Source organism: Solanum lycopersicum, chromosome 3 (assembly GCF_036512215.1).
Source record: "Solanum lycopersicum chromosome 3, SLM_r2.1".
NCBI lineage: Eukaryota > Viridiplantae > Streptophyta > Magnoliopsida > Solanales > Solanaceae > Solanum > Solanum lycopersicum.
The window spans coordinates 3,873,635-3,893,479 of record NC_090802.1 but is presented as its reverse complement, the minus strand read 5'-3'; the positions used below and the strand labels follow the sequence as shown (position 1 = coordinate 3,893,479).

The 19,845-nt window shown below is 30.4% G+C and overlaps 1 protein-coding gene and 2 non-coding genes across 3 annotated transcripts; all 3 read right to left on the bottom strand.

Moving 5' to 3' along the window:
* Window positions 1–3,461: 3,461 nt before the first annotated feature.
* Window positions 3,462–3,548, bottom strand: MIR393 (microRNA MIR393). Its single transcript, NR_161761.1, has one exon. It is a non-coding gene; the product is annotated as a microRNA MIR393 (primary transcript).
* Window positions 3,549–9,046: 5,498 nt separating this feature from the next.
* Window positions 9,047–9,118, bottom strand: TRNAC-GCA (transfer RNA cysteine (anticodon GCA)). The gene has a single exon. It is a non-coding gene; the product is annotated as a tRNA-Cys (tRNA).
* Window positions 9,119–9,970: 852 nt separating this feature from the next.
* LOC101243964 (putative glucan endo-1,3-beta-glucosidase GVI) lies at window positions 9,971–11,253 on the bottom strand. The gene is made up of 2 exons (XM_004234405.5): window positions 11,166–11,253; window positions 9,971–11,071 (listed from the first exon to the last, which is right to left on the bottom strand). The coding sequence occupies exons 1-2, from the start codon at window positions 11,218–11,220 to the stop codon at window positions 10,113–10,115; spliced, it is 1,014 nt and encodes a 337-aa protein (XP_004234453.1). The 5' UTR covers window positions 11,221–11,253; the 3' UTR covers window positions 9,971–10,112.
* Between the last annotated feature and the right edge of the window lie 8,592 nt (window positions 11,254–19,845).

Genomic DNA, 19,845 nt, shown 5'->3' with positions numbered 1-19,845 from the left:
TGAATTTTATTATATTTTTTTGGTATGGGAAAGACGAGTACTCAAAATTTATAGGATTTCAGACTTTTTCTCTAAGGAAAAAAATAAACCAAATATAGAAGATTATATTTCCTTTCAGGAAAAGTTAAATTATTTATGATAATAATTTGATTTTCTTGCAAAAGGAAAATAATTTTTAAATAAGATAAGAAAATCACGACAAAAACCTTAACAAATAACATCCTAATGTAGTTTATACAGCTAAATAATATGATTTAGTCAAGATTTTTTATGCTTATATAAATTGACTCAATTTCAAGTCATCATTCCTAAAAAATTCCAAATAAAATAATTTTATTTTATTTTCATAACCAAATGCCTACAAAATATTAGAAAACCACATAGCAAGCCTTATACATTAATTCCAGTCATACTTTTTGGAATATGATTCTGGAGAGTTATGACCTCCAAAGTAAAATCCATCATCCTGTACTTTCCAAAAACATTCATAATTATTTCTTTTTATTTTTCCACATTCATAAGATTGATATCTGTTAAAAACATCAAAGACTTGTTTTCTAGAGCCCCACAAAAAGTGACAATAGAAACGAGTAGTCTTAAAGACATTCGCGCGAAATGAAAAATTGTAATCATCACCCACTGTAGGAGTTTTCAATCCAAGATCATCATCTTGAGATTTACAGTGAACGAAAAAAGGAGTGTCGTTATTTGAAAGAGCGTTGATGATATGAACTGTGAAACGCTTCGTAAATGCAGAATTTGTTGTCTGAACGAGAATGCTCATTATGACTACTAAAAATACTATGATTTTGGTCATGATGAATCGATTATATGTTTATCTAATGAATCACTACATAAGTAATGCAAAAGAGTTATCAAGACTTAGATGAGGTATAAAAGGCTAATTACAAAGCCTTATATAGAGAATATTTTAACCACAACCTTTTGTAGATAATAAATTTGAAATATGGTGAAATAAATGAAAAAATCAGTTAGTCTCACAATAGTTATTAAGTCAATATATTCACATTTAAACCACTTACAACCCCTATTTCTTTATAGAATTTGTGGAATATGGCTTTTATTATTTGTTCTTTATTATTGATAGGAATTCTCTTGTTAAGACCCTATGAATCAATTAAAACTGGGAAATTAATTATATTAAATTATTATAATTTATTGAGGTGACATAATTTTGTTCTATAGATTTATTAGTTTGACTACAAATAATTTGATATTGATTGACTTTTTTTTATTTATTTTTTATTGATTGACCTTACATTTTTAATTTCATGGTAGATATATTTAAAAAAAATTCTTTCTCAATTATCGTCATCAAAACTAATAATATTACATCACATAATTTTAAATACAAATAGCCTAAAAGACATCTTATTTATCTCCCTTTGACATCATGACCTCAAACTTTACGAGGTTTTATTTAAACACCTCAATTCATTTAGATCATTACCAATCTTCGAGGTTGGTTCCTTCAATTAATTTATTTTTTAAGAAAATCAAATACCAATGAGTTTCACTAATTAATAATATTATTGCAAAATTAATTTTTGACCTTTTTTTTTTTTTTGAATTGATTATGGATGTTAAAAAAATAATTTTAAAATTTTATAATCAAAAACTAGTCTCATAATGTCGATTTTTTTTCTACTTTCTGAAGTTGAATTATAGAGTTTTTTTTTTACTAGTCACTAATACTGACAATGTATAAGGATTACAAAATTAGTAAGGACACAAAATCAAAATTAATGATAATGAGGAGATTAATTCCAACAAGAGTACAATCATTACTTTACTAATTAGAAGCAAGGTGAAGGACCACGAGAGGATAATATTATCGTACTTGATGAGCGTTATAAAGATAAATTTAAAATTTATGATTTGTGAGTGTGAAAATTGTATGCATAATTTAGTTTTGTATTGTTGGTTTAGTTAAAGATCTTATTTACGAGAGGTTTAGGATCCTAATCAATTTATTCACACATACTTTTACAATAAATTCGTTAATTAGTTGCATGATAAAAAAAAAAGTTTTAAGAAAATACAATTCACAACAGGATTCAAACTTGCATCCTTAAGATAATAAACTTGAGTTTTAACCACTTTCACAATAAGGCTAATTATAAATTATAAGGGTGCAAGACTTAATATTTATACATTTCCCTATAAATATACATACAAATATACATGTGTATACAAAATTTCACCTGACAACACTAGGTGGTGTTACACCCCCCTTAGTTCTACACAGATCTGCCCATTGTATTAAAGTGAATATACTTCATGTAGTAAAATTAAATATCCAAAATTTTAATTTTAATACCTAACAGTGGTATCAATAGCTTACTTGATCTTACACACACTTTTTTAAATCAATTTTTAACCAAAAATAATGACAAGCAAATCTGCTCTATTGGACATTGGATGCGCGTGTTATGTCCATTTGAAGTTTAAATTTTTACAAGTACCCATTTAAAGTCATATTTAGTGAAACTTTAAATGGCCGTAGATTATTCCTCGAGCAGTTTTTGGAGGCGATTCTTTTTTTAAACTTTCTCATTTTTTTTAGATTTACGCGATAGACCCAATCTCTTTTTTACCGATTTGACTTTCATTTTTTCCTTATAATTTTGCCCTATATATTATCAAAAATCGATAAACGTAAAATTATAAGTCATATGACAGTGCGTGATATTTTTTTTACGTAAAAATCAAAAAAATAATCAGGTTGAAAAACAATCACCTCTTTGACTAATGGAAGATAATAGTCTTACCACCTCTCCCTCGAAATTCTATCTTTACTCAAATTAAATCTCATTCGGATTAAAAAATCAAAAAACGAGAAGACAAAACTGCAAATCAAAATTCAGTTGCGGATTCGATTTTTTCTAAAATCATTGTTTGTGAGACGACTAAAAAAAACTTGGGAAAAATTTAAAAAGAAAATATCAAAAAAGTATGAAGCTATTGTTAAGAATTCTGACAATATTATTATGATTGTAAATAAAATCAAGTTGCACATATATAAACTATCTTCTATAACAATAAAAGATGAGTAGTATAAAAATTTGTATATATAAGTTAATTTATGTTTAAAAAAAATAAAAAAATATGGAATTGTACAAGGCTAAGATTATTTTAAGAAAAACGATGATGAACAGCAAAGTAGTCAAAGTTCAAAATTATAGAACTTTTGAAAATAGAATACCATATGTGATTTTTTTATTAGAAAAAAGTGAAAAGAAATAGGAGGAATAGTTTTTAATTAGATTACACAAAATAACAATAGTACACATATAATTGCTCAAGAGAAAGGAATTATGAAATTAATCTCACCTCAGAGTATTTGCGTAAGGAGTTCGATTCGAACTATATATACTCATTTTGAATTTACTGATACTAGATTCTCGATCAGTTGTTAATTTAATTAGAGCCAATATTGTGGAGAATTCCGAAGAGATCGCATGATCCCATAGTCCCATGGTTAATTAATTTGGAACACAGGATCAATGCGATCCCTTTGGAATAATCCACCAGCACTATGAATTAATTGCATATTGACGTAGAAAGGTTGTGGTTTCATTTGGTGAGGTTTTATATTTATAAGGGGGGAAAAGGTTCTATATTTGTTTGAATAGTACTATTCATGCTTTTGGTGTGTTGGTGGAATCAAAGGTTGTTGGACTCTTTTGATTTTAATATACTTTTTGGGACTCGTTTGGTAGGAGGGATAACAGATAACTAATTTTGAGAATAATTTTAGGAGATATTTGAGTGTTATCTTTTGATTCGAACACTGAACGATTGAGATTATTTATTTTCTAACATCTGAATGTGTATAATTTATTTATGAAGATAATAAATATACAATTCAAGTTTTAAAAATAAAATAAATATTAGTAATAATATATAAATTTAACAAAATGAAACTATTATTTAATAAAAAGTTTTTTGTTAGTGATGTCAAAGATGGTTGGTGTTGGCGGCTAGTAATAGTGGTAGTGATAATTTATGTTGTTGTGGGTGGCACGATTTTGGTGGTTGGTAATGATGGTGGTGGTTGTAATGATGGAGTTGGTTAACATTTGCAGATAGGAACATTGGTGGTGGCAAATGAAGAATATATACGTGTGGTGATTGACGATGTGTTGATGATAATTGACGACAATGCTAGTTGACGGTGAAGATAGTAATATGGATTGACCACAAGTGATAGCAATGGTGGAGACAACGGTGACGTAGGTGATGGTGGCAGTGATTAATTATAACGATACAAGTGGTAGTGTGACAAAGACTCGCAATAGTGATTGATAATGATGATGGTTAATGGTTCTCGACGATATATGGTGGTTGACAATGATGACAATTATTATGATAATAGAAGTGTTTAGTAATAGTGGTCCGGGATATAGATAGTGTATTGATCAAAATTACCCACACAAAGTACCTGATTTTAAATTTTTGTTTAAGATCTTAATGATTTATACCTATTCGAATCAAACAAATACTTAAATGTTAATGCAAACTTATATGCTTAATTATAAGTAGGATCTTTCTAGGAAGTCGATAGTTGTATTATAAGTTCAAAATTCTCTTAAAATAGTACATAGCTTATTAGAGAAATGTTATACTTTCCTTTAATGTAGTGAACATTATTTTCCTCTCCTCTAAATAAGATAAGGTGTTAATTAATTATAGAATGTAAGTAATATATTCCTCATTATTTCTTTTTATTTGCTTGATGATTCAAATTCACGTACCAACCAGTACAACTTTATAATTAAAAACCTCCATCACCACTTGAACAACCCCCTCTTATCTAGAAAAAAAAAACTAACCATGCACCAAGTCTAACTACAATGACTTTCGGCGTATCGTGATTCGTGAGCATGACGCTAGAAGCTACAATGTTAAATCATATTAAATTCAGATGAATTGAATTTTTTTCTTATACTTTATATTATTAATATTTAGCCTTTACATTATTAATATTAAATTTAGAATTCATAAACTTAAAATTTTATTCGATGTACGAAAAAATTTATTGATTAATTAGATGTAGAATATTATAAGGAGAATTCATAAATGCAGCAGGGAAGAGGAGCTATCAAACAGCTAAGGTGGGGTGCCTGTTATTTCATAGTTATTTATTATAAGGGTGTGGCTCTTTAATTTCCACTTACTTTGATCATGTTATTGAGTTCTCACTGTCCACTCATAACAATTAGAAGAATCTTACTGTACATATAGGGTAAAAAAAATAATCAAACATGTTTTTATGTTCTAAATTTAAGGGGTCTCGTTTTTTATTTTTTTTAAAAGAGCTATAATAAGACATAAATTGTATATTTTATCTTCTACAATGGACTAGCTTTAATTTGTGGGAGTCTAGATCCTTTCGAGTGAGCAAAAAAGAAAGACAAAAAAGATTACGATGAGTACTGGCCTCACCTATTACCCTTCAAATGAGTTGATTTATAATTTTTATTTTTTGTAATTAAATGTGGGCCTATAGCCAAACATAAGTTCCTTAGAAACACAACAGGTGCTTAGGCCCTAAATTCTTAAAAAAGAAAAAAAAAGGTTATAATAGGATATAAAATTGTATGTTTGTTTCTAAATGGATTGACCTTTATTTGTGGGGGTCTAGACACCCTTCTAGGTGAGCAAAAAAAGGAAAAACAAAAGTGATCTTCATAAATCGTTATAATTAGTGAATAAGTATAAATTTTACTATCAGATAATAGTATGGAACATTGACCTCACATTTGCCCTTCAATTGGTCAATAATTTTTGTTTTAGCCATTAAAACTTATGCCTATGGGCCACGCATAAGTTCTTTAAAAACACTACAGGTGTGTAAACCCCTAAATTAGAGGGACCTCATTCAAAAGAAAATTATAATAGGACATAAAATTGTATGTTTCGTCTTCCAAGTGAATTGGCTTTTATTTGTGGGGGTCTAGACCCTTCGAGTGAGCAAAAGAGAGAAGAGGAAAAAGGGTCCGGCAAACCATCATAGTTAGTGAACAAGTGTAAGTTTTGTTATTTAATAATATGAAATATTGGCCACACGTTTTGCCCTTCAAATGAATTAGTCAATGATTTTTGTTTTTAGCAATCAAACTTATGTTCAGTGGCGAGACATAACTTCTTTAGAAATACAATAGGTGCTTAGGCCCTTAAATTTGGGGGACCTCTTTTTTCGAAAAAAGAAAAGAAAGAAGAAGCTATAATAGGACATAAAATTGTATGTTTTGTTTTCGAAAATAGATTAACTTTTATTTGTAGGGGTCTAGCCAGATCCCTACGCGTAAGCATAAAATAGAGGAGGAAAAAGGTCCTAGTGAACCATCATAATTAATAAATGAACAAGTGTAAATTTCGTTATCTGATAGTATAAATATTAATCTTACCTTTTAACCTTCAAATGAGTTGGTTAATAATTTTTATTTTTTGGAAATTTAACTTATGCCTAGTGGTTGTGCATAAGTTCATTAGAAACTGAATTTATATCCTGATATGACTTTTAAACATTATGCTATGTGAAAAAGTTATTTATAATGGAGTAAATAATAAACATCAACAAAAGGCAAAAGTTCAAATGAATGTATCATGACATAATTGATACTGAATACATGTACCTGAACTGTATATCTTCTTATTTCTTGAATATATTAGTGCATATATGATATCAGATACATGTTTTTTTGATATCATATATATCGATGAAGGGTGAATAGAAGAGAACTAAGTTTTTTTTTTTTTGGCTATGTTTCTCTAATGATCAAAATCGTTTTAAGCATGTTTTAATCCTTCATTTATGGGTTTAAGTTATATGTTTCTTTAATTATCAGAAATATATAGGATACAAGTGATACAACATATCAAAAATTAATCTTGTTTAATTTGTTTTATTAAATAATTAGTACCAATAATAGCACACTTAAAATTCGCTTTGTAGGGCCACTATTCCGCTTGAGGCGTAAACATGTTTGTTTTTATCAATATATTTTTTCTTCGAGAATTATTTTAATGATTTACTTAGACTCGATTTAAATATGTAATTTCAAATTATGTCATGGATCGAATAACGTCACATCCTCTAGATGAAAAAGAAAACATATCTCCCATGATCTTTTCGATAACATGCTCACACTAGATGTCTCCTTGATTTAGTACAAATGGGGTCTTAATGTTTTCTTTTTTTGGTACGATAATAGTAAAAGCTAAGTGGAGACCATTGATTTTCTTCAACTACTTCATGTTACTAAGGTTCCCACCTTACATTTGTTTTAGGTATCTTTCACTTTTCTCAAAATTACTGTTGAATATGTGATCCATATGCTATTATTCGAATTGAATTACGTGGAAATTTGAATCTATTCAACCAATCAATTTTTTTTTGTCAATTATTTCTCCGACCACTAGTAGAAGTTCAAGGAAAGAATCACGTGAAAAAAGTTGATGATTCATGAGAACATTTAACTCACTGATCTAACATAGTTTGAATCAGAATTAAAATAGAAATATTTTTTTATAAATAAAATTATGATCTAAAACATGATAGAGTGTAATTATTTGATAATATTTGTTACCTAGTTTTGATGGATAAAATTACTTGGTACATGTTGTTGTTGGAAGGTGACAGTTATCATAGAAGAAAACTGTCCCATAAAAATAATAATTTTGTTACCTTAAGGAAAAAAGTTGATGATTCATGAGCACATTTAACTCACTAATCTAACATAGTTTGAATCAAAATTAAAATAGAAATATTTTTTATAAAAGAAATTGTGATTTAAAACACGATAGAGTATAATTATTTGATGATATTTGTTACCTAGTTTTGATAAATAGAATTACTAGGTAGATATTGTTGGAAGGTGACAATTATCAAAGAAGAAAATTGTCCCATAAAAATAATAATTTTGTTACCTTAAAGTAAATGTCATAACATATGTACGGAGTATAAAATTAACTTTTTACTTTTAAAAATGTCATCTTTATTAGAATGAACTTTAAAAAAACTATGTGCTTAGAATACCTTCATGGCTTCATATTATGAACTAGAATATAATTCTTTTAATTTGCTTGCAACTATTTTGACCTAGTCTTGTTCTAATTCTACTTCTCATTGTAAGTTGAATAGTTGACCACCTCGAGCTTCACAAAGGATCAACAAGTTCAAGCTTAGTAAAGTTTTTCCTATTAGTTATGTTAGAATTGGAGGCGTCAAAAATGAACTCAAACACAGGTAACTCAATTGAGCTCAATTAAATCTTTAGTTTCAATTCGTTTTAAAATTCTTTACTAATATATGTTCCTATATTAAATAAAGGTATGAAATTGTTATCTATTTAACATTTTTAGGACTTGTTTATCCATTTGTTACTTTTTGTTAAGAAAAATCTTGACCGAGAATTCGAATTCTAATTATAAAAGTTAAATATCATTATGTTAAAATTATTGAGATTAATCGAATCAAATTGGACGGGTCAAGACCCAATCCGTTTTTTAGCCCATTTGAACCCAACTCATTTGAGCCCAAAGTAAACTGGGTGGGTCAAGACTCAACCCGATTTCTATTTCAACTCATTTTATAATATCTCCAGTTTCAACCCAACCCATCCATTTGACACCCTTGTTAGACTCGTTAATTCCTACCTATCAAAGAAAGAAAAAAAGGAAAACTAAGAAACCACTCTATAATAAGTAATTGTTTAGCATAGCGTATCATTGGTGATATAGAATATGTCTAAAAGTATTTTACCATAGTCCTATAATTAGTCGGGACGAAGGTCCATGTTTACTTTCTGAATTCATGAGAACTTAATAATTTCTGATTAAATTATATTTATGTATTAAAATATAATATACATTAAATATTATAGATTTCTAAATGTGAACTTCTTGTATATATTTTAACTTCAAATTTAGTATTGAAATAAATTCACATATAATAAATTTGGATTAATTATGAAGCCTAAGGGCATATGCATAAAATCGAAAAACAAAATTAGAAAAAAGGGCCCAACCGGGTTCGAACCGGTGACCTCTTGATCTGCAGTCAAATGCTCTACCACTGAGCTATGGACCCTTTGTTGTGTTTATATAGAAGATTTACTTTATATATAAATTGTATTAAGTCAGTAAGTTTTTGGACGCATGACACCAACTTGCTGTTTATCATTTGAAGTATTTATCAGGAGTCAGGACTCTTATATTATCCAATATATATGATTATTTTGTATACTTTGGAGAAAAACGACACATTTATTATTTACTTTTTCTATCAGATATAAAAATATACAAAAGGTAAGTTAATTGTGTTGCCAAGGGATGTTGTGGAGTAAAAACTATTGGATATCCAAATTAATGTTACAGGTAGAGATTGGAAGAGAGGATCAATCAAAATTTATCGAGCATCAAGTTTGATCTCTGTAGACACATAAATTGTATTAATTCAAATTTGTACAAAATTTGAATTAAATTTATGTTTATTTGGGCTGAATAATTAATTTGGATTTTAATAAATAAGTCTATCTTATTAAATTCAAATCAAAGGTTCATTTCACCTTGAAACCCAAACCTATGTCACGTGTCACAGCGACTATGTATCCAAGACCAACAAGGCGGTGTCACTTGTCTAAATGAGGTGTTAGCCCCAGTCAAGTGCAAGAATCAATCACAACATGCCAAGTATCAAAATGACATCATTTGGCCAATCATATGCACCGTTGTCCACCCCCTACAACTATAAATGGACATGACATTCTAGAGGGATGAAGAAATCTATTCAACAAGCATTCGACAAATTGGAGAAAGCTCCAACATCAACCTCATAGCTCTTCGAAGGAGTGGTCAACGGAGTTCTTCCCACAGATCAATAATATAGAAAATACATATATTATTGCATGCTTTGCTAATACAAAGTTTCCAAGCCATAAAATTGTAACTAGTGAAAAGTGTCTTTATTACTTTTGGAGGATCGGTACATCGAAAACATAAGTAAATACAAAGATTACAAACACCAAAGTACTCATAATCCGAGTAACCAATTAAGATCTATGCTCTACATATACTTTCATTCATTACTTCTTCATTGGCGTTAAATTGACGTGATACACTTCAGTCATATTAGGGTAAAACAAACCAAAGTTCTGTTCAGTACCAACAGGCTTTTGATTCTCGTTAAACAGCGCAAATATATACGTCTCCACAACTTTTCCAGGCTTCCTAGGAGTCCCTTTCCCAGATGCAACATGTGCAATCAAATTGTTAACATAGGTTTGAGCATTATCAATAGTTGCATAAACATCGCCACCACTCGGCCATCCTGTTTCCGAAATCACAACACCTAAACCTGCTTGTCCAACTTTCTCCAATGCAGCATACAGAGCGTCCACCATTGCATCGAACAAGTTACTGTATCTTAAATCTCCGTCAATAACATTGTCAGCCGTGTTTTTAACAAGTGCATAGTCTAACTGAATGTGTTCAGGACTTGAAGCGTACGCAAAATAAGGATACACATCAGCCAATAACGGATACTCTTTTGTAGCTAAAAATTGCGCAATTGGTCGCAAAAATTGAATGGATTCCTCGGTGAACACCCCTTGCGAAGGGGGATACGAGGTACCCAATACCTGTAACGACACTGTTGTCGTTACAGGTATATTCAGGTTAAGCGCTTTGAGCGCTGAATCCAAATTTTGTATAGCTCCTAGTACGAAACTAGCTAATTGTCCGGGTATTACTTCATTACCCGCAGAGATATATGCAAAATTTACGGATGAAACATGTGGAACGACGTTAGTAATAACCCAATTTGTCGCAAAATTTAAATCACTTGCAAGTGGTTGCAGATCTTCATTCCTAGTACCAAGAATTACAGAAATTCCAGAACCTTCTAGTGCTTTCAACACGGCCGGGTTCGGATCGAAAATTCGGGTTTTTTGAATGTTTATGGATTTCAATAAATTGATCACCTGTGTTGGTGGTGGCAGATTGTCTCCTAGAAACCCATAGTTTACACCAATTCCTTCAACACCTTTTTTGAAGAAAAAAAATTGGATTAGTATATAATTATATATATTATATATATATATATCGACTATTTTTAGTTTAATCAGTTAAAAACGTACCAGATCTTAAAGTTACACAAGCAAAGAGAAATAACAAGACGCAAAGATGCTGCATAATTGATATAATATAAATATATTAAGAGCTTTCTAGTTTTGATTGACAAATAATGAGAAATGGTCATATTTATATGGGTGATGTGATGAATTAATATTTTGTGTACTAAAACAGATGGTAAATATTTTTAATTATGTGTGAATAATCCTTGTACTAAAATAACATAAAAATATATATTTTACTATTAAAGGTGGATCTTTATTTAATTATCTTGCTAATTTTCATTTTGGCATGACAAGGTGGATTTTTGTTTTACTTTCTTTGTTCAGATTTACTTGTTAAATTTTGAATACACTAAGAAAACAGTAATTGATATAGTAAATTTATTATTTATTTTCATTGATGGATAGAATCACAAACATATTTACTTACTATATTTTTTTAAGACATTGATGAAATGCGGCTCGCTAAAAATATAATTCAAGACGTCCATCATTCTAATAAGTTAATATTCTTTTCTGGTTAAACAAAGTTATAGTTATCAAACAAAAATATGATTTTTCTTTGCTTTTTTAGTTTAATAAAAATAACAAGTAAAAGTAAAAAGTTAGAAATTATTTACAATAGGAATATTTATATATTTTTACCTCTTTCGCATGAGATGGTGGATCTTTCTAATTTTGTTGCCTTATTTAGCAAAAGTATTTAGTTATAATTATTAGTGCATGCTATAAATAAGGACTGACTACCTATTTTAATATGAGTAGGTAATTAATTAAGAAAAAATTATCTAAATACATTATTTATTTTACTATTATTTTTTTTAAAAAAATTATCATTTAAAAAGAATATAATTTTTGTTTTACAATGTATCGAAACATATCAATGTATGGAATCATTACATCTTATGTTGTATCAGTGGGATCATCAAAGTTGAAAAGAAATAAAAATAAAATATAATTAAATTTTTAATACTATGAAATTAGTGTGAAATGTACATTGATTATTCCAAATCCATTTATGAGTTATGATCAGTGGGATCTCCAAAGTTGATCTTGGTAATTGACCAGAAATACAAATTGAATTATTTTATTTTCTCCATTTATTTTTAATCGTTCATATTTAATTTACACATTATAAAAAATAAAAGAAAATAGAAGTACTTTTATTATATCAATCATACTAATTCCAAGTCATCTTAATGTAGTGAGGCGAATGATTCTTAATAAAATGAGAAAATAGATATAAAATAGTAAATAGTATAATGCTTGATTTGAAAATTCATAATCCCTCCGTTTCATATTAATTGAATTGAGGTGTTTTCTTTTTTTAAAAAAAGTATATTTAAAATATAAATTGAACATAATTTTTTATTTTTATCCTTATTAATTGTTGTCAAATTTATTGAAGTTATCACATTAAAAATCCAAATGATGAGTAAAATTGAAAGACCACTCTACAAGTAGTTTTGAAAACTGAACAATTAAGTTAATTTGAAAAATAAAAAATGTCTGAAAAATTCTATTAATATGAAATGGAGGGAGTATTAGAGATTTGTTAGGAACAAATTTCCCTTTTGTAATAATTTTTTAAAATCTCCATAGTATAATGCGAACCCCACCAAAAAAATATTTATTCCGAGGGACAAAAATTAAAGACCAACACAAACATATAGCTAAAAGTTCAAATGAAAACGGTTGGTCCAAACCCAATTCAACCCTTCATCTAAAAGGGCTTCCGAAGCGCTAACCAATAAGCCTTAAGCGGGTCGAAGATGCCCCATGGGCCAACATTACAATTTTTAAGGAAGAAAATCCATGAGATAGTTATCGAGTAAATTTCATAAATAACAAAGATAATGACATAATAAGGATCTATAGCTATTATTTTGGTAATTGTGCTTTATAGTTATAATTTCGTTTAATATGAAGGTTATGATTTGTATATTTCACTTACATGTTCATATATATCGTTTGCAAATATACAAACAAGGTGAATATATGCAAATGGAGGCTACATTTTGTATATTTTGCTTGTGAATACACAAACATGGTAATTATATACTAATTCTATGTTTATCCGTCTAGGGACTTTTCATAACTTCATTTGTATATTTCGCTTGTCAATATACAAATGTAATAATTTAATATGATCCTTTTCATAAATCGTATACAAATAACTAGGTTAAACATATACGAATTTTAAATTTAAAATTTATAAGATTATAGCCACGAATTAAAAAATAGTCGAAATTCTAACTACATTACATTATATACTTTCCAATAGTTAGATTTTGGGAGCAAGAAAAACTTTTTAATGTTAATCGTAAAAAGTTTTTTTTTTCCAAATATGTTAAATTTTATATGCGTAGTTAATTTTCTTTGAAGAGTTAAAGCTGTCACATTTTCTCCTAAAAGAATTCTCGTTATACTGCAAAGTGCAAATATTGAAAACTTTGATAAAGCATCATCTTTAGTATTTTTGTTGTATACACGCATATTAAATATACTAAATGAACTTGATATCCCATGAGTCTGACGCCTCGGAACTTTCAAATATTTATGTTTGAAATTTTTTCATGAGGACTTTCATAATGACGCGTATTTTTTCGTGTGTGTATTAGCTAGTGGGATTGGTATCTCGGAGCACCCAAAACTTTTTGAAGAAAAACTTTATAAAAAATTTTCGTAATGAGTTGGGAAACATTGCATATAATTCCACCATTTTTAGGCATACTTTCGCATTTACGAGCCAACTTTAAAAAATTACGCGACTTTCTTTGTTTTCTATATGTAAGCCAATGGACCTGACACCTCGTATCACCCAAAAATAGTTTATAAAAACTTTATGAGGACCTCCGAAATGAGTTGGAGAAGCATTATGTATAGTCCACCATTTTCTAGGTATATTTTCGCATTTATGAGCCAAATTTCATGACTTTTTTTTTTATAGTTTTTCGTGTGTATCAGATCATGGATCTGACACGTTGAAACACCCAAATTTTTTTGAAAAGACTTTGCAAGGACATCTGCGATGAGTTGGGAAGCATTACGTACAATCTCGTCATATTTTTGCAATTATGAGCACACTTTAGGTTTTACACGGCTTTCTTGATTTTTGTGTGTATTAGCCCATGGATCTACACCTTGAAGCACCCAAAAATATTTTCTAAATCAAATTATGAGGACTTCTGTAATGAGTTGGAAAAGTATTACATACAATCTCATCATTTTTCAGGCATTTTTTCGCATTTTAGAGCTCACTTTTAGAAATTACGCGACATACTTGATTTTATGTGTGTATTAGCCCATTGATCTAGTGTCTCGAAGCACCAAAAAAATAATTTCTGACAAAACTCTATCAGGAAATCCATAATGAGTTGGGAAAGCATTACATACAGTTCCCACTATTTTTCAGACATATTTTTACAGTTACAAGTTAATTTTTACAAATTACGCAATTTTCTTAATTATACGCAATTCATCACAATATTGATCAATTAATATTATTTTCAAGTCGTTATATACTTTCTTAATTGTTCAAACAATATATACACAAAATTATATTAGTTGCATATAGTGTTTTCAAAAATGTTTTTAGGCGAGTCTCAAGACTGAACGTACCAAAAACGTTTTGAAGCACAAATTGAAGACGTAGACCCATTGGGAGTAAGCCCTTGAATTTGGGGCATAAGCTCAAAGCATAAAAGCGTAAGTTCTGGCATAAAAATCTATGCCTTGGACTTCCTTTTTTGCTATAAATCATATTTTTTCATTATTGGTGTAACGATATTTCTCAAATAGTAAATGTTATACTTTTTTTTCCATAATAGGTTATTAATATCTTTATCTACCAAAATCATAATATTTTTTCTATATATTATAGGTTATTTATTAGAATTTATTTGTAAATAAACTAAAAGTTTTACTTTTGCTTATTTTCTTAGTAATTAAATTATAAAAATTAATATACATAAGACTATGCCTCTAGATCCATACACTTGTGTATCGATAAATATATGAATATATTTACTATTATATGTTAAATTGTGAATGCAGTAAAACAAATTTAATCTATACTTTTGGACATATAGTAAAAAGGACACTAGGAAAATCAATTTTGTATAATGCATGTAATTCTATAATTAACTTTAATTCCATATGGAGTCAGTCCTTATGTGGACATGCATTAAATTAAAAATTTATCCAAATACATTCAAGCCCAAAATAGGAAAATATAAATAAGATAAAAATCATCCATCTCATGCCCAAAAAGGCAAAAAGATAAAAAATACCAACATTACAGGAAAAACATTTAAATTAGCAAGAACTCACACATTATAAATACAGACATTCTCCCCTAATGCTTTGTAATCATCTTCACATTAATCCTCAAGAGAGTTCTTAAATCTCAATTAATCAATCATGCAACCAATGTTGTTATTAGTCTTTGCTTCATTCGTCTTATTTTTGATGAAATACAAGGAATTACTTGAATGAGTAGTATAATTGTTAGGGGTAGATCAGTAATTGTACAGTTAGTTAGTTAGACAATCTGTTAGTTAGTTAGAATAAACAATAGGCTGTGTAAAGGTGTATAAATAAGCATGTACTGTAAACATTTGTTTTTGAACTCTCTAGAATAAAAAATCTTCTTCTTCTTTTCTCTCTACCTTCATCATCTGTGAGTTTCATCGTGGTATCAGAGCATTGATCACAATTGTGATTTCAGTTTATCCTGGGTTAAAGATCAACAATGGCCAAGTTTGATCATAATCATGCTTTGTTTCTTCATCCGTCTGACACTACTGGAGCTTCGATAATACCAATGCAGCTATCAGGATCTGATAATTACTTTGTATGGAGCAGGGCAATGAAGATTCAATTGCTTGGAAAGAACAAGCTGGGAATTGTAGACGGAACCTGGAAGAAAGAGGATTTTGGAGCAGATTTAAGTCATCAATGGGATCGATGTAATGTTGTAGTGCAGGGGTGGATCATGAGCTCGGTAATTCCATAATTACATACAGGGATTGTATATGCCACAAGTGCAAAATCAGTTTGGGATGATTTACGTGAGCGCTTCGATAAGGTGAATGCTTCTCGAATTTTTCAATTACACAAGGACATAACTAGTTTAGTGCAAGGAAGTGATAGTATTCCTGCTTACTTTTCGAAATTAAGAAATCTTTGGGATGAGTTTTCAAGTATTGTTCCTCCACCATGTGACTGTCCTAGATCTAAGGATTTTTGTGATCATATGTTGAGACAGAAATTGATGCAGTTTTTAATGGGACTGAATGAGATGTATGATCAATCGAGAATTCAGATTTTGATGACTGAACCTACTCCTAGTTTAAATAAAGCATATGCAATGCTTGTTGAACGAGAAAGTCAAAGAAGTTTGGGTAACACATCTAGTAATTCTAGTAATGGAGAAAATATAGATCTAGCAGCACTCATGATAAGGAGAGGTGATAGTTCTCAACATTATAAGGGAACAGGTCAAAAATATTCAGGACAAGACTATCAGAAAGGGAAGAAGAATTGGGATCAAAAGTGTGAGTATTGCAAGATAAAGGGACACGTGAAGAAGAATTGTTTTAAACTAATAGGATATCCAGCTGACTGGAAATTTAAGAAGAAGGAGAACCTGAACACTGCTTACAATGTTCAAGCTGAAAATACACAACAAAACATGAAATCTGGAATCAGAAATACAGGAGAAATACTGGATAAGATGGCATCTGGAGAACTTCATAGGGCTCCTCACTTGACAGATACACAACATGATAACATTTTGGGCATGATCAACAATGACAATTCACAGCATGGTATGATGGCTAATATGGCAGGTATGGCAGGAAATACTCAAATAGCTAAAATTAAAGATTTGAAATGGATTGTTGATAGTGGAGCAACTAATCATATGTCTTTTAGCCTGTCTAATTTAACTGATGTGAAGTTAGTTAAGTCAGATTATAATAGGACAGTACACTTGCCGAATGGAGGAGTTACATTGGTTACACATACTGGAAGTAGTAAAATTATAGACAAAGGAGAGTTGAAAGATGTTCTATTTGTTCCTGATTTTCAGTACAATCTGTTGTCAGTATCAAAGTTAACAAGAGAATTTCATTATTTTGTGTCTTTCTATCCTGGATTTTGCTTATTCCAGGACCTTTCAACTGGGAGACTGAAGGGGATTGGTAAGGAACATGATGGGCTTTACTGGATGGTGCCACAGAATTCAACCAAGTCTGAAAGTACTAAAGATATGGATACAAAAGGGTTCACAGTTCATGATGATAAAAGAGATATCTTGTTGTGGCATAGAAGATTAGCTCATTCTTCAATAAAATCTGTACAAGATATTTGTGGACGTACAATAGATGCTTGTAAGTCTGTTGTAGATGATTGTGAAATATGTCCATTGGCCAAACAAACTAGACTTCCTTTTACAAACATTGATACTAGATCAGATAGAGCTTTTGCTTTGTTGCATTTGGATGTATGGGGTCCCTACAATACTCAGACTTTTGATGGGAACAAATATTTTCTCACAATTGTTGATGATTACTCAAGAATCACTTGGATTTTCCTACTGAAGTTCAAACATGATGTATTGATAGTTCTCAAACAATTTTTTCAATTAGTGCATACTCAATTCAATGCCTCAGTTCAGGGTATTAGAACAGATAATGGTGGAGAATTTTGCAATGATCAATTACAGGCTCTTCTTAAGGATCTAGGCATTGTGCACTATAGAACTTGTGCTTATACTCCTCAGCAGAATGGTGTTGCTGAGAGAAAACACAGACATTTACTAGAGGTGGCAAGGGCACTCAGATTTCAGAGTGGTGTTCCTCTTAAATTCTGGGGCCATTGCATTCTTACTGCTGTCTATATAATCAATAGACTTCCTTCTAAAGTACTTGCAGGTAAGTCACCTTATGAAGTTTTCTTTAACATCAAACCTTCTCTTATACATTCGAGGACATTTGGTTGTTTATGCTATGCAAGCATTTTGCCCAAGGTGGATAAATTTGCAGCCAGGGCAGTAAAAGCAGTGTTTATGGGGTATTCTGGTGTGACTAAGGGGTACATATTATTTGATCTTGAGAGACAGAGATTTTTCTTGAACAGAGATGTTGTTTTTCATGAATATCAGTTTCCTTTTAAAGAATCTTCTTCTTTTGATGCTAGTATTACTGCTAATGATGCTGGTATTGATAATGATGTTTTCACTTACCCTATCACATATTCCACTCCTAATTCTCCTACCATATACTCTACTCCTTCTACTACTTCATCACATACTCCTTCAACTAATGATTCTCTACCTCCTGTTTCTCATACTTCTGCACCTATCAGAAGATCTAATAGACATTCTCATCCTCCTCTATGGTTAGCTGACTATGTAACCAGACCTGCTCCCACTTCCACACTTTATCCCTTGTCCAATTATGTCTCTTATACAAATCTGTCTTCATCTCATCAACATTATCTAGGTGTTTTCTCAGCTATCATAGAGCCTTCTACATATCAGGAAGCTATTAAAGACAGTAGATGGATTGATGCTATGCAGTCTGAAATACAAGCTCTCCATGATAATCATACTTGGGAGTTAGTTCCTTTACCTCCAGGAAAGGTTCCTATTGGTTGTCGTTGGGTTTACAAGGTTAAGTTGAAATCTAATGGTGATATTGAGAGGTTCAAAACTAGACTAGTTGCAAAAGGTTACACTCAGAAGGAAGGTTTGGATTTTCATGAGACATTTTCTCCTGTAGTTAAGATGACTACTGTAAGGACTGTTTTGTCTTTGGCTGCTCAGTTCAATTGGCATATTCATCAATTGGATGTGTATAATGTTTTTTTACATAGTGATCTGCATGATGAAGTTTACATGCAATTACCTGAGGGATTTTCAAGTCAGGGGGAGTCTAATGGACTGGTGTGTAGACTTGTAAAATCCCTATATGGGCTTAAACAAGCAAGTAGACAGTGGAATTTGAAGTTATGTGAGGCATTATTAAACTCAGGTTTTATGCAAAGCAGTTTGGATCATTCATTGTTCATTAAGCAGGGAACAGATATTGTGGTGATCTTGGTTTATGTGGATGATATGCTAGTTGCAGGAAGTAATTTGACACTCATAGAACAAACAAAAGCTTCATTACATAAGGCTTTTAAGATCAAAGATATTGGTGATCTAAAGTTTTTTCTTGGTATGGAATTCAGTAGATCTGGAAAGGGAATTTTAGTCAATCAAAGGAAATATGCATTGGAGATTATTTCACAGTTGGGAATAGGAAGTGCAAAGCCATCCTGGACACCACTAGAGACAAACATAAAGATAACAACACATGAATTGGATAATTTGATTGGAGAGTCAGATGAGGAGCTTCTTGAAAACAAAGAACAATATCAAAGTTTAGTAGGAAAGATGCTATACTTAACACTAACAAGGCCAGACATTGCATTCTCTGTTCAGACCCTCAGCCAGTTTTTGCAACAACCAAAAAAATCTCATTGGGAAGCAGCACTTAGGGTGATGAAATATGTGAAAAGAGAACCAGGTCTTGGCATATTATTGAGCAGCACTAGAACGAACACATTGACTGTTTTCTGTGATGCAGATTGGGCATCATGTCCTAATACTAGAAGGTCAGTTTCAGGTTTCTTG

Coding starts and splice junctions, on each gene's coding strand:
- LOC101243964 (XM_004234405.5), bottom strand. CDS start 11,220: ATGCAGCATCTTTGCGTCTTGTTATTTCTCTTTGCTTGTGTAACTTTA. Junction 11,072..11,165: donor TTGTGTAACTTTAAGATCTG/GTACGTTTTTAA, acceptor TCTTCAAAAAAG/GTGTTGAAGGAATTGGTGTA.